The 15,228-nt window shown below is 44.8% G+C and overlaps 2 protein-coding genes across 2 annotated transcripts; both read right to left on the bottom strand.

Moving 5' to 3' along the window:
- Positions 1–1,932: 1,932 nt before the first annotated feature.
- LOC148639831 (fish-egg lectin-like) lies at positions 1,933–3,553 on the bottom strand. Its single transcript, XM_088620968.1, has 4 exons — positions 3,458–3,553; positions 2,818–3,063; positions 2,298–2,640; positions 1,933–2,210 (listed from the first exon to the last, which is right to left on the bottom strand). Exons 1-4 carry the CDS (start codon positions 3,531–3,533, stop codon positions 2,069–2,071), a joined length of 807 nt encoding a protein of 268 aa, XP_088477094.1. The 5' UTR covers positions 3,534–3,553; the 3' UTR covers positions 1,933–2,068.
- A 5,632-nt stretch (positions 3,554–9,185) lies between these two features.
- LOC148639830 (fish-egg lectin-like) lies at positions 9,186–15,019 on the bottom strand. The gene is made up of 6 exons (XM_088621602.1): positions 14,947–15,019; positions 14,262–14,507; positions 13,745–14,087; positions 13,653–13,657; positions 9,531–9,776; positions 9,186–9,385 (listed from the first exon to the last, which is right to left on the bottom strand). Exons 1-6 carry the CDS (start codon positions 14,993–14,995, stop codon positions 9,186–9,188), a joined length of 1,089 nt encoding a protein of 362 aa, XP_088477728.1. The 5' UTR covers positions 14,996–15,019.
- Positions 15,020–15,228: the final 209 nt, after the last annotated feature.

Here is a 15,228-nt window from a genome sequence, read left to right as displayed (position 1 = left end):
CAGGTGCATTTATACAGAGACTTGATTACACACAGGTGGATTCTATTTATCACCATCAGTCATTTAGGACAACATTGGATCATTCAGAGATCCTCGCTGAACTTCTGGAGTGAGTTTGCTGCACTGAAAGTAAAGGGGCCGAATAATTTTGCACGCCCCACTTTTCATTTTTTTATTAGTTAAAAAAGTTTCAAAAATCCAATAGATTTCGTTCCACTTCACAATTGTGTCCCACTTGTTGGTGATTCTTCACATAAAATAAAAAATGTATATCTTTATGTTTGAAGCCTGAAATGTGGCAAAAGGTTGAAAAGTTCAAGGGGGCCGAATACTTTCCCAAGGCACTGTAGTATGTCTTCCAGGGCGCCTTTTTGTAGAAAAAAAGGAACAAAACTGCTTCTATAGCACAAGCAATCTGGAGCCATTCCATGAGATCTGGGGCCCTTTTCCTCAATATTTTTAAAAACAGAGCTTTGTTAAATATCCCTGATTGTTTTATACAACCATTAATTGTGTGATTACGGCTATGGATTTTTAATCTATTGTCTGTTTTTTTTATATGTTTCTCATTAAAAATATCAAATCTTTTTAAAAACAAAACTTGAAAAAAAGATCCCACAGCAGTCTATCCAGAGGCCAGTCTGCCAAGCAGCAGTGCCATCCAGTGGTCAGAAAGCTGAGCACAGACGGGTAGGACTGGAACGAGATGAGGGATAACGCAAGAAAAATAAAAGCAAATAACGTTAGGTTATATAGTTAACAGTGTAACGTTTAAATCAGGAGATGCTATATAAAAATTTCACCACTGGTAATGCTTCATTTCAAATTTGCTGTCAGTGTTACAACAATGATACTGCACTTAAATCGGCCCAAACTGTGAAGAGTGACCAGATACATTCTCAGGTTCAAATGATTGTCCTGCACTATTCAGGGGCCCAATTTAAGTATTGAAAATCCTAAGGGGCAACAAGTCAACCATATGACCTTCACCTTCCTGTATGGAAACTATAGGCAAGTGCATTTAAAATAGAGAACAAGAAACACTGTGCACAAAATGTTTGTCTAAAGTACTGTATGCATCTATACTTTTGCAGGTATGTTTTGTCAAAAAAAAGTCTCAATGACATTCTAGTAGCAATTATTACATATTCAACCTACTACTTTAGTTAGAAGTTACTCCATGAAAATGGATAAACCCTGATCACATAATGGAAACAGACAAATGAGAATACCTCAGATCACAATTGAAGGAACTGCATGCAATAATGAAGCACATGATTTCAAATAGATCCAACTCTCCGTAAAGTTTCTCAGAAAGGTACTAATAGGTATTTATATGGCATGGACTGCATTTTGAATTGTACAAGCCACATCCCACCCAACTAGTTATAGCAATGAAGTACTACACCTGAATTTGAGCTAAACCTCAGCTGAGGATTCAACCATGAAGATGAACTCCATTGTGTAAGAAAAAAAAGCACCCAGTCAACATGGTTAGGGATGTAATTGAAAGTTAAGACCAAGTGCTTTGCACTAACATTATGGGAACAAACAGATTCAACCCCACCCCCAAAAGGTGCTTTGTTAAGCAACACTGGGGTGGTTTAGGTTTAAGAAAATGAAAGGCCTTGAGGACCTGTCACAGCCTCAACTTACATCCCTGTTTAGGGCCACTGAAAAAGACCAATCAGTGATGCTCCCCAAGAAACATGGTAGCATTTTAGTTAATCCATTCATGCACAAAACTGGGACTAAACCATTGTGCAGAGAGACTAGATGTATGTTTCCCCAATAGCAACTTATTACAGGGAAGGGGCCATGTGAATAGAGAGCTCACAGGTCTGGATATTAACGCTTAATGCAACATCCCAGGTAGTCTTCCTCATGAAATCAAGAGGACTGGTGTCAAGTTCATTACACAACACAGTAGAACATGGTTATTCAAGCATTTATTGCTGCACAGAGAAAAACCAGAAGACAAGCATTAGTGCCAAATTCCACTCAGAAGCCACCATGCAGCCCAGTCATGTCTGTCACTTTCCACTCAGGACCAGGCCATACAGGCTGCTCAGACCTGGCACCTCTGGACTCGGCCATCTTTGCACACAACCCAGAGGATCCCTCGGTCATAGGACACATGCCTGGCCACACCAGCTGCCCTTAGAGCCCACCACCTCCTGCCAAAGGGGTTACAAGCATCAATACCAAGCCTGCAGGAAAAGGAACAGGGTTAGATCAGCCTAGAATTAGGACAGTCATTCATGCACCCACACGTGTTATCCCCTCCCCCAGCTCACCTCTTGAAGACCACTCCATTCCTGTTCACCCCATACACACTGCCATCTGAGCCCACCTCCACCAGGGACAGGGAGCCCTGAATGGGGTACCACCTGTCAGAGCCTTTGCAGGAATCCCCACTCACATCCAGCTTGACAAAGATCTGGTCCAGCCTGTTCACTCCCCAGCAGCCAAAAGGCCCACAGGAATAGTACTTGAGGGAGCCCACAACAGGAATCCAGGGGATGTTGCCCTGGCCAGCATACTGCAGCACAGGCCCGCTGTTCAGGCAGAAGATGGAATTGGCAGCATTGACACCAACCACGAACTTGTCTCCACCAGCATCAATCTGGATGAGGGAGCCTGCAGAGGAGAGCAAGAAATACAGCTGTTCTCAGCAAGGGGCAGTGCAGTGCTCATTCCTCAGTATTGGTCATGAACACTTGAGTGAAGGAAATGTTCTGGCTGAAGGCAGCCACTACCCATAAATAAACTTGAAAGCTACCATTTCCAACCCATATAGATCAGCTGTAGCCTCACCTGGTTGCACTGGGATCCACCTTCCCCGCAGCCACTTGAACACAAGGCTGGCGAGACTCACACTCCAGAGCCCTGCTGGCCCCACACTCACATGTTTCCCCTTCATGGCCAGAGAGACCCAGCTGTTGCCCTGGTAGCTGACCAGGTTGTCTGCATTGTCAACTCCACACACCCTTCCAGCACCAGCATCTATCTGCTTCAGACTGCCAGGCACAGCCCGACACTGCAGGGCTTCAGCCACAGACACTGGGGAGGAGAGGACACCACTGGGTCAGTAACCACCAGCAAGATCAAGTGAAGCAGCCTGGGGTTAAAGCTGCATGTCAGATGCTCATGATCCTACTATGGGATCAATCAAAACATACAGGACAGAAGAAACAAGCCAACAGGGCTTGTTTGCATCCATAAAACCCACAAATGAACAGAGGCCAATGCACAGCATGTCAACAGTTTTACAGAACTTCAAAAGCACACTTTAATCCATGACTTGGATGTTTCACAAATGGCACCAGGTCTTTTTAGGCAACATCTATACTCAAAACCCAACCAGCTATACTGAAATCCATATATATCAGCAGCATGCAGTTACTGCTCCTCAATCCACCCTTGTGCTGCTCTTTCTACTATATCTAAAGCTTACCTAGAAGACATCCTACAAGCAAACACAACACACAGCCTCTCCCTTCCATGTTGATGAGTGATCCCACAAACCTCATATGTAGTATAAGCCGCAGCAGTGGCCTTTATATAGTCAAGACTGCTGGGCTTCAGCTCCTACACACACCTGTCTAACCAGGTGTTAAATTGTGAACCATAAAGAGCTGCTGATTGAATCATTTAAGTATCAATTATAGAAGACGTCATTAATTATATAATCCTCAGGGTGTAGGAATTATGGAGACAAAAACTGAAATTGAAGCCCATTGCTTCAGATAGTCATGAGCTGGATTAGTACTAATATCAGCAGTGACATCCTCCAGAAGTGCAGGTCAGGGGTGGTCACAGGGACAGCTAGCACACAAAAAACTCTGTAATTGCTTGATGCAAACAATAACTAAATTAGCTAATGAGACAACTAGTTTAATTGCATATCTGAATATTTTGTTACTCTTGTTTTTTGTCCTCAGAAATGTTTTTTCAGATTTCATCTCCAAGATTAAAAATGTAATTTTTCTGAACACTCAGAAGAAAATATCTGGGCCCTAGATTGAAATATTCCAAGTCTTGTCTTTTTTCTCAATTAATTTGATGTGGGGGAGGATTAGTGATAAATAACCACTACAACACTGCTCCATCATCTTGTCAGGGCTGTAAATGATTTGCTGGCTGCATCTGACTCTCAGTATTCTTATGCACCTTGATATTAGTGGCCCTTTGTGCTCAAATCTTGCTCAAATACTTGCAGGCATTCTTGGCTATCAGCTGTACTATTTTTATTAGGTTCCTCTTACATTTGACTGGCAGGTAGCATTTTGTTTCTCATGATCCTCATAAATCCCTCATAGCCCCAGTCAATCGCGGTGTGCCTCAGGGTTCAGTCTTGGGCCCATTGCTCTTCACTATCTATATGCCCCTTCTCACTCAGATCATACGCAAATATGGTTTTCAGATTCATTGTTATGCCGAAGACACATTTTGCAGATTTACATTAAAACCTCTTCCCCCTCTGATCTTTCACCTTCATCGCTTATCTCTTGACTATGTAACATGAAGCTCTTGTTGACATCAAATTCCTTGAAACTAAATAGTGACAAAACAGAAATGTAACTGGTTTGCAGCAAATGCCAGTTGGGAACACATTGGGGAGATTCACAGTAATGGTGGATGGCTTCTCCATGAAGGCATCAGGTACAGGCAGAAATCTGGAAGTCACACTTAATCCTCTCCTTTCTTTTGAGCCCTATGTGAGAAATTTTTCACCTTAGAAACTTCCCAATATTAGATAGATACTTTATTGATCCCATGTGGGAAATTGCAGTGAAACAGCAGTTTAGCACAGTCAACACAGCACAGTGTAACGAAATAATACAATAATACAATACATACAATAGATTCAGTACAGTCAGTGTGCACTTACAAAAGTTGCTCATAGTACAGAATATACAAAAAACGGAACAGTACACAAAAGGCTGTATTGCACATTATAAATATAAAAATATATTGAACAAGTCCCTAGCATATATTGCACAAAAAAACAGTTGCAAACAAAAAAAAAACAGATTTAAGCAGAGAGTTTAATGTTTAGTCCAAAAACAGGTCAATGTCAATGTTGCCCCTGCCCAGACACACAGTGGATGAGTTCTACAGTCTTATGGCAGAAGGCAAGAATGACCTTCTGTAGAGCTCCCTGTCGCACTGTGGTTGGATCAGCCTCTTGCTGAACGTGTTCTTCATTCTCACTAGCATATCATAGAGGGGATGGGAGACATTGTCCATGATGGCCATTAATTTGGACACCATTCTCCTCTCAGCCACTACCTTCATGGGGTCCAGATCAGACCCAATGACAGAGCTTGCTCTTTTGATTAGCTTGTTTTGCCTTTTAGCATCCCCTGCTCTAATCCCAGAGCCCCAGCACAACACTGTATTGAAAATGGTGCTCACTATAACCAACTGATAGAATATATGAAGCATCTTACTACACACATTGAAGGACCTGAGCCTCCTCAAGAAGTAAAGTCGGCTCTGACCCTCCTTGTAGATGGCCTCGATGTTCTTAGACCATTCTAGTCTATCGTCAATGTGCACTCCCAGGTACTTGTACGAGTCCACCATCTCCACCCCACTCCCATGGATGCAGACAGGAGTAGGTTTGACCCTCCTCCTCCTGAAATCTATCACTAGCTCCTTCGTCTTTGCCACATTCAATTGCAGGTGGTTCTCCCCACACCACTCCACAATGCTGCTGATCATTCCTCTGTACTCTTCCTCCTGCCCACCCTTGATACATCCCACAATTGCAGAGTCGTCTGAGAACTTCTGCAGGTGGTACGACTTTGAATTGTATTTAAAGTCCGTATAAAGTACAGAGGATGAAGAGAAAGAACTGTCCTCTAAGGAGCCCCTGTGTTACTCACTACCTGTTCAGACACACAGTTCGGAAGTCTCACATACTGTGGTCTGCCTGTCAGATAGTCAGTGATCTGTGAGATCATGGAGGCACCCACTTGTGTCTCCTCCTGCTTCCTTCCTAGCAGTAGGGGCTGGATAGTGTTGAAGGCACCGAAGAAGTCGAAAAACGTAATCCTCACAGTGCTGCCAGACTTGTCCAGGTGTGAATAGGCCCTTTGCAGCAGGTAGATGATTGCATCTTCCACACCAACATTGGGCTGGTAGGCAAACTGTAGGGTGTCCAGTGATGAACTGACCAGGGGTCTCAGGTGGGACAAGACCAGCCTCTCCAGTGTCTTCATGACATGAGAAGTCAGCGCTACTGGTCTGTAGTCATTGAGGACAGGGGGGCACCCTTTCTTTGGTACGGGGACCAGGCATGATGTCTTCCAGAGCACAGGGACTCTCTCCAAGCGCAGTCTCAGGTTGAACAGTCGCTGGAGCACTCCACTCAGCTGATCCGCACAAGCCCTCAAAACTCTGGGACAGACGTCATCTGGACCTGTGGCCTTACCCTGGTGAAGCCTCTTCAGCTCCTTCTTCACCTGGTCAGCTGTGATGGTCAGCCTGGCCTGGGGGATGGTGCTCATAGCGCTGTAGGTGCTGCAGGTGTTAATGGCGGAGGTGTTGGAGAGTGGCAGTTGTGGGGGCTAAGGGAGCGTGTGGCTGTGAGGGGATGGGTGTTGAGCCACAGAGGGCCCTGAATCAAACCTGTTAAAGAAGTGGTTCAGCTCGATGGCCATCTCCAGGTTCCCCTCCGTTGCACCCCCAGCCTGTTTGAAGCCAGTGATCTCTCTCCTGCTGCTCCAAACTTCCCTCACCCTATTCCTTTACAGCTTGTCCTCTACCTTCCTCCTGTAGGCGTCCTTGTTCTCTCTAAACTTCTGCTTTAGTTCCCTCTGTACACGCTTTACCTCTTCTTGTCATTCAGAAGAGCCTTCAGGTCGCTGGAGATCCAGTTTGTTATTGGGAAAGCAGTGTATGTCTTTGGGGGGGATGGTGTTGTCCACACAGAAGTTAATGGTTGCAGGTTGGCGCTGGACGATAGGCTTGTATCGTGGTGTAAGCAGGACAAGGTTGTGATCTGATCTGCCAAGGGCGGGAAGGGCAGTGGAGCTACCTGCGCCCTTAACATTGGCATATCATGTTTTCTCTGGTCGTGCACTTAATAAACTGGTGGAAAGTGGGCAATGTGGTAGAAATAGAGACATGATTGAAGTCCCCTGAAATAGCCAACTTACTGAGAGGAATATGAGGGGGCCTGTAGAGCACCAAGCTGCAGAAACCAGATCTTGCTGTTATCGATGAATGAACTGTGCACTCAGCATTACACATTTATAAATGTCTCATGGGTGTTTCTGCAGCTCTGTGCTCTATGGGTCCCCTCATATTCTTTTCAGTAAGTTGCAATATGTGCGAATTTCTGAAGCTAGGACTTCTATCCCATCCCAGAGCAGGGCAGCATATTACTCCTACACTTACATCTATACATTGCCCATAAAGTCATCAGCCAGGTGGATGTTGAATATTGGTGGTGGTGGAGGGGAGTCCCCGTTATCTGTAAAGCACTGTGAGTGGAGTATCCAGAAAAGTGCTATTTCAGTGTAAACTATTATTCAAAATGAGATCTTATGGACTTTTAAAGCTCTGAACAACTGAACTCCTCCATATTTTTACCACTTCCCTTATTCTCCACACAGCTGATTTTATTTCATGATAAACCATTTACAAAACAAAATTGGAACATTCTGGTGTAAACATGCTGTGCAAACAGCACATCCCACACTCCTGTGAGGCATGGTGGAGACAGTATGGGCACTGTTCTGCTTCTCATTGCTGCTCAGCAAGCACTGGGTGTTGTCAAACATGAGGGCAAAACGGATGAAGCAAAACCCAGGAAAGTAGTAGAGAAATATTTTCAGGCTAAAGCCACACTGGAATGGCATCAGAATGAAGTGCAGATCCTTCTGTAGACATGTGCACCATTACTACAGAGTCTTGCAGCTATATTTGCTAGCAAGGGAGCATCTACCATAGAGAAGAACTCATGAGTCTGAGTACTTATACAGTCAACATACAGAACCACAATATCTTTACCCTCAGATGTTGAATGTGAGCAAGCAGAATAAAAAGAGGAAGAGTTACAGATACAGGAGCCCATTTGACCTGTATTGTCTCCTCATAGTAGATAACTGAACAGCTATTTCTTGAAGGTGCTAGTACAGTAACTTCAACAACACAGCCAGTTAGGTCAAGACTGTCACAGCCCTTTAAATGTATTTCCTTGTAGTTTCTACTTGTGCTCTCCTTCTTGTGACTTCACTGTTCCACTTTGAGTAAATCCTGCTTTGGCTCTCACTGCCTACTAGACTAATTGTTGTTGCAGAGACAGTCTAGAAGTTCAGAATTTCACTTGAAACTTCACGTGCGCTTCCTAATCCTCCTAAAACTGGTATCAGCTGCAAACAATAGGTGAATTACACCTGAATTCACACAACTACTGGCAAAAAGGAAGTACTGTAGTTACTCCACCCAAGTCAAGCAGTCACATCTTCATACAGCCTTGTATTTATCAACCAGTTCTCATTCCAACCACGATTACCTTCCAGCTGTAACTTGGTTTATTACTGCAACCTTTATCCACATCTGTCTGAAAGCTAAATACACCAAGTATTTGTTCTCATGATTTCCCCAAAGAAGCAAAGCTTCTCTGGCTAGTACTCCTTAGGACAGCAGTCACCCTTCTTTAGAGGTTCTAGAAAAGAAATTCTAGTGTCAAAGAAATGTTGCCTCAGTGTCACCTGAATGAGACCCCATTCAGCTTTTAGATTGAGGGGAAAAAGAAAGCATGCAACACAAACTACAATTTCCAGGCCATTTTATTTGGCTGTAAACGCCTGTAGGTGCCAGGCTCAGACCTGGCACCTCTGGACTCGGCCATCTTTGCACACAACCCAGAGGATCCCTCGGTCATAGGACACATGCCTGGCCACACCAGCTGCCCTTAGAGCCCACCACCTCCTGCCAAAGGGGTTACAAGCATCAATACCAACCCTGCAGGAAAAGGAACAGGGTTAGAGCAGCCTAGAATTAGGACAGTCATTCACACACACCCATGTGTGTTATCCCCTCCCCCAGCTCACCTCTTGAAGACCACTATTCCTGTTCACCCCATACACTCTGCCATCTGAGCCCACCTCCACCAGGGACAGGGAGCCTTTGCAGGAATCCCCACTCACATCCAGCTTGACAAAGATCTAGTCCATCCTGTTCACTCCCCAGTAGCCAAAAGGCCAACAGGAATAGTACTTGAGGGAGCCCACAACAGGAATCCAGGGGATGTTGCCCTGGCCAGCATACTGCAGCACAGGCCCGCTGTTCAGGCAGAAGATGGAATTGGCAGCATTGACACCAACCACGAACTTGTCTCCACCAGCATCAATCTGGATGAGGATTCCTGCAGAGGAGAGCAAGAAATACAGCTGTTCTCAGCAGGGGGCAGTGCAGTGCTCATCCCTCAGTATTGGTCATGAACACTTGAGTGAAGGAAATAAACTTGAAAGCTACCATTTCCAACCCATATAGATCAGCTGTAGCCTCACCTGGTTGCACTGGGATCCACCTTCCTCCAAGCCACTTGAACACAAGGCTGGCGACACTCACACTCCAGAGCCCTGCTGGCCCCACACTCACATGTTTCCCCTTCATGGCCAGAGAGACCCAGCTGTTGCCCTGGTAGCTGACCAGGTTGTCTGCATTGTTGACTCCACACACCCTTCCAGCACCAGCATCTATCTGCTTCAGACTGCCAGGCACAGCCCGACACTGCAGGGCTTCAGCCACAGACACTGGGGAGGAGAGGACACCACTGGGTCAGGGACCACCAGCCAGATCAAGCAGAAGCAGCCTGGGCTTAAGGCAACATAGGATCATTAGCCTCCCCCCCCCCACCCAACACTGAGGGCCTAATTAAGATACAGGACAGGAGAAACAAGCCAACAGTTCATCAATGCATCAGCAACCCCCCATTTACAAAGAAATGGTCATTACACATAAGGGAACACAAACAAGGTTTTGCAGAACCTCCATAGCACATGGAGACATTCAAGTCATGGATTTAATATAAATAGCTCTCCACGTACAGTCTATTTTTAGGCAACATCTACATTCAAGAGCCAATGAGCTACACTGAAACCATAAATATTAGCAATCCACCCTTGCCCTACAGCTTTTCATTTAGGCAGAAAGACACACACACACACACACACACACACACACACACACACATCCTCTCTGTCCAACGGGCGGGATGTTGGCCCTCAGCCAAGCGGGTTAAGCCAAGTCTTCACATCCCAATAAACGATTCTAATTTCTCCCAACCTTTCGGCTGCTGTCATTCCTCGTGAGCTCAGCTTGAGAGTAGAGAACCAGCAGAGACCATTTTTAACACTGGAATTGGGCTCACTGGTGTCTCTCCCTTGACCAACTCAGTCCTGTATTCTGTAACCTGTTTCAGAAGTCACTTCCCACTCTTACAGGTCTAGGTTTGTGGAAAATAAGTGTTCTTCTGATTTTATTACTGTTTTAATAATAAATAATAATAATCTCTTACACTTATATAGCGCTTTTCTGGACACTCCACTCACAGCACTTTACAGGTAATAGGGATCCCCTCCACCACCACCAGTGTGCAGCCCAACCTGGATGATGCACCAGTCCGCTCCCCACACACCAGCTCTCAGTGGGGAGGAGAGCAGAAAGATGAAGCCAGTTCAGAGATGGGGATTATTAGGAGGCCATGATTGGTAAGGGTCAGGGGGAAATTTAGCCAGGACAGTAGGGTAACACCCCTACTCTTTTCGAGAAACACCCTGGGATTTTTAATGACCACAGAGAGTCAGGACCTCCGTTTTACATCTCATGCGAAGGATGTCACCTTTTTACAGTATAATGTCCCCGTCACTATACTGGGGCATTAGGACCCACATAAACCACAGGGTGAGCGCCCCCTACTGGCCCCAATAACACCTCATCCAGCAGCAACTGTAGTTTTTCCCAGGAGGTCTCCCATCCAAGTACCGACCAGGCTCACACCTGCTGAGCTTCAGTGGGCTCTCAGCTGTGACTTGTAGGGTGACATGGCTGCTGGCCATGTAGTTTCTATAACTCTCTTAGATCAAGAACAAGTGTTTGTTTCCACTCTGTGATCAGGGCTAGTACTTCAAGGCCCAGTACTTCAAGAGTTTAAGGTGGTCAGTTCTTGGACCTCTGGATTCAGAACAAGTAGATTCAAATGATTTCTTTATCATATGGCATAGGTCAAAGGTCATAGGACATAGGTCATAGGTCGTGGCAAAACAGCTGTCCTCATAGTCCAACACGTCCTGACAAAGGGGTTACATGCATTAAAACTCCGATGAAAGAAAGATAAATGACAGCTGTTAGAGCAAGGGGAGCATCCTTAAAAATTGATAATGAATAAAGACAGATCCATCTCCCATCCCCCATGTTACTGCAGCCTCATCTACAACAGACACCTCACCAGTCTCAGTCTGAATTAATTAGGCAGAGGGAGGATGAAGACCATTTAAGAATCCTACTTAACAACAGTTGTTATAAAGACAGTTCATTCAATTCCAGTTCCAAGTAGCAAAGGAGCATTTTTTCCAAACATCGGCTGCATAGAGCCCTGTAACTCAGGAGTTAGTCAACGAGGCTCCCAAGTAGAGCTGGGTGTTGTAACTTGGGCATTTCTATCCACCTCCTCCATCTGAGGGTTTATGGCAGAAACTAAACTACACTTTGCCCAATACACAGCTCACCTGTGCTTCAGAATGGAATGTGTTCAACAACTGTATAGAATAGTATGTCTTCCAGGGCGCCTTTTTGTAGAAAAAAAGGAACAAAACTGCTTCTATAGCACAAGCAATCTGGAGCCATTCCATGAGATCTGGGGCCCTTTTCCTCAATATTTTTAAAAACAGAGCTTTGTTAAATATCCCTGATTGTTTTATACAACCATTAATTGTGTGATTACGGCTATGGATTTTTAATCTATTGTCTGTTTTTTTTATATGTTTCTCATTAAAAATATCAAATCTTTTTAAAAACAAAACTTGAAAAAAAGATCCCACAGCAGTCTATCCAGAGGCCAGTCTGCCAAGCAGCAGTGCCATCCAGTGGTCAGAAAGCTGAGCACAGACAGGTAGGACTGGAACGAGATCAGGGATAACGTAAGAAAAATAAAAGCAAATAACGTTAGGTTATATAGTTAACAGTGTAACGTTTAAATCAGGAGATGCTATATAAAAATTGTACCACTAGTAATGCTTCATTTCAAATTTGCTGTCAGTGTTACAACAATGATACTGCTCTTAATTTGGCCCAAACTGTGAAGAGTGACCAGATACATTCTCAGGTTCAAATGATTGTCCTGCACTATTCAGGGGCCCAATTTAAGTATTGAAAATCCTAAGGGGCAACAAGTCAACCATATGACCTTCACCTTCCTGTATGGAAACTATAGGCAAGTGCATTTAAAATAGAGAACAAGAAACACTGTGCACAAAATGTTGTCCAAAGTACTGTATGCATCTATACTTTTGCAGGTATCATGTTTTGTCAAAAAAAGTCTCAATGACATTCTAGTAGCAATTATTACATATTCAACCTACTACTTTAGTTAGAAGTTACTCCATGAAAATGGATAAACCCTGATCACATAATGGAAACAGACAAATGAGAATACCTCAGATCACAATTGAATGAACTGCATGCAATAATGAAGCACATGATTTCAAATAGATCCAACTCTCCGTAAAGTTTCTCAGAAAGGTACTAATAGGTATGTATATGGCATGGACTGCATTTTGAATTGTACAAGCCACATCCCACCCAACTAGTTATAGCAATGAAGTACTACACCTGAATTTGAGCTAAACCTCAGCTGAGGATTCAACCATGAAGATGAACTCCATTGTGTAAGAAAAAAAAGCACCCAGTCAACATGGTTAGGGATGTAATTGAAAGTTAAGACCAAGTGCTTTGCACTAACATTATGGGAACAAACAGATTCAACCCCACCCCCAAAAGGTGCTTTGTTAAGCAACACTGGGGTGGTTTAGGTTTAAGAAAATGAAAGGCCTTGAGGACCTGTCACAGCCTCAACTTACATCCCTGTTTAGGGCCACTGGAAAAGACCAATCAGTGATGCTCCCCAAGAAACATGGTAGCATTTTAGTAAATCCATTCATGCACAAAACCAGGACTAAACCATTGTGCAGAGAGACTAGATGTTGTATGTTTCCCCAATAGCAACTTATTACAGGGAAGGGGCCATGTGAATAGAGAGCTCACAGGTCTGGATATTAACGCTTAATGCGACATCCCAGGTAGTCTTCCTCATGAAATCAAGAGGACTGGTGTCAAGTTCATTACACAACACAGTAGAACATGGTTATTCAAGCATTTATTGCTGCACAGAGAAAAAACAGAAGACAAGCATTAGTGCCAAATTCCACTCAGAAGCCACCATGCAGCCCAGTCATGTCTGTCACTTTCCACTCAGGACCAGGCCATACAGGCTGCTCAGACCTGGCACCTCTGGACTCGGCCATCTTTGCACACAACCCAGAGGATTCCTCGGTCATAGGACACATGCCTGGCCACACCAGCTGCCCTTAGAGCCCACCAGCTCCTGCCAAAGGGGTTACAGGCATCAATACCAAGCCTGCAGGAAAAGGCACAGGGTTAGAGCAGCCTAGAATTAGGACAGTCATCCACGCAACCATGTGCATTAAACCCTTCCCCAGCTCACCTCTTGAAGACCACTCCATTCCTGTTCACCCCATACACACTGCCATCTGAGCCCACCTCCACCAGGGACAGGGAGCCCTGAATGGGGTACCACCTGTCAGAGCCTTTGCAGGAATCCCCACTCACATCCAGCTTGACGAAGATCTGGTCCAGCCTGTTCACTCCCCAGCAACCAAAAGGCCCACAGGAATAGTACTTGAGGGAGCCCACAACAGGAATCCAGGGGATGTTGCCCTGGCCAGCATACTGCAGCACAGGCCCGCTGTTCAGGCAGAAGATTGAATTGGCAGCATTGACACCAACCACGAACTTGTCTCCACCAGCATCAATCTGGATGAGGGAGCCTGAAGAGGACAGCAAGAAACCACTGTTCTCAGCAGGGAGCAGTGCAGTGCTCATTCCTCAGCACGAGGTCATGAACACTTGAGTGAGAAATGTTCTGGCTGAAAGCAGCCACTACCCATGGATAAACTTGAAAGCTACCATTTCTAACCCATATAGATCAGCTGTAGCCTCACCTGGTTGCACTGGGATCCACCTTCCCCGAAGCCACTTGAACACAAGGCTGGCAACACTCACACTCCAGAGCCCTGCTGGCCCCACACTCACATGTTTCCCCTTCATGGCCAGAGAGACCCAGCTGTTGCCCTGGTAGATGACCAAGTTGTCTGCATTGTTGACTCCACACACCCTTCCAGCACCAGCATCTATCTGCTTCAGACTGCCAGGCACAGCCCGACACTGCAGGGCTTCAGCCACAGACACTGGGAAGGAGAGGACCAACAAGATCAAGTGAAGCAGCCTGGGGTTAAAGCTGCATGTCAGATGCTCATGATCCTACTATGGGATCAATCAAAACATACAGGACAGAAGAAACAAGCCAACAGGGCTTGTTTGCATCTGTAAAACCCACAAATGAACAATGCACAGCATGTCAACAGTTTTACAGAACTTCAAAAGCACACTTTAATCCATGACTTGGATGTTTTACAAATAGCACTCCAAACATTTTTAGGCAACATCTATACTCAATACCCAACCAGCTTTACTGAAATCCATGTATGCCAGCAGCATGCAGTTATTCCTCCACAATCTGCCCTTGTGCTGCTCCTCCTAATTAAAGCACTATATCCAAACCTACATGTATCTCTATCTACCCTTCCCCTACCGCTTTTAATTAAAGCAGTAAAAGCTAAGTCTTACCTAGAAATAAGACCACAAACAAACACAATACACAGCCTCTCCCTTCCATTTTGACAAATGATCTCACAAACCTCATGTATAGTATAAGCCCCAGCAGTGGCCTTTATATACTCAAGACTGCTAGGGTTCAGCTCCTACACACACCTGTCTAACCAGGTGTCAAATTGTGAACCATAACGAGCTGCTGATTGAATCATTTAAGTATCAATTACAGAAGACATCATTAATTATATAATCCTCAGGGTGTAGGAATCAAGAACTGAAATTGAAGCCCAGTCCTTC

Source organism: Lepisosteus platostomus, chromosome 26, assembly GCF_059453375.1.
Source record: "Lepisosteus platostomus isolate fLepPlt1 chromosome 26, fLepPlt1.hap1, whole genome shotgun sequence".
Lineage (NCBI taxonomy): Eukaryota > Metazoa > Chordata > Actinopteri > Semionotiformes > Lepisosteidae > Lepisosteus > Lepisosteus platostomus.
This window is presented reverse-complemented; position numbering and strand designations above follow the sequence as displayed.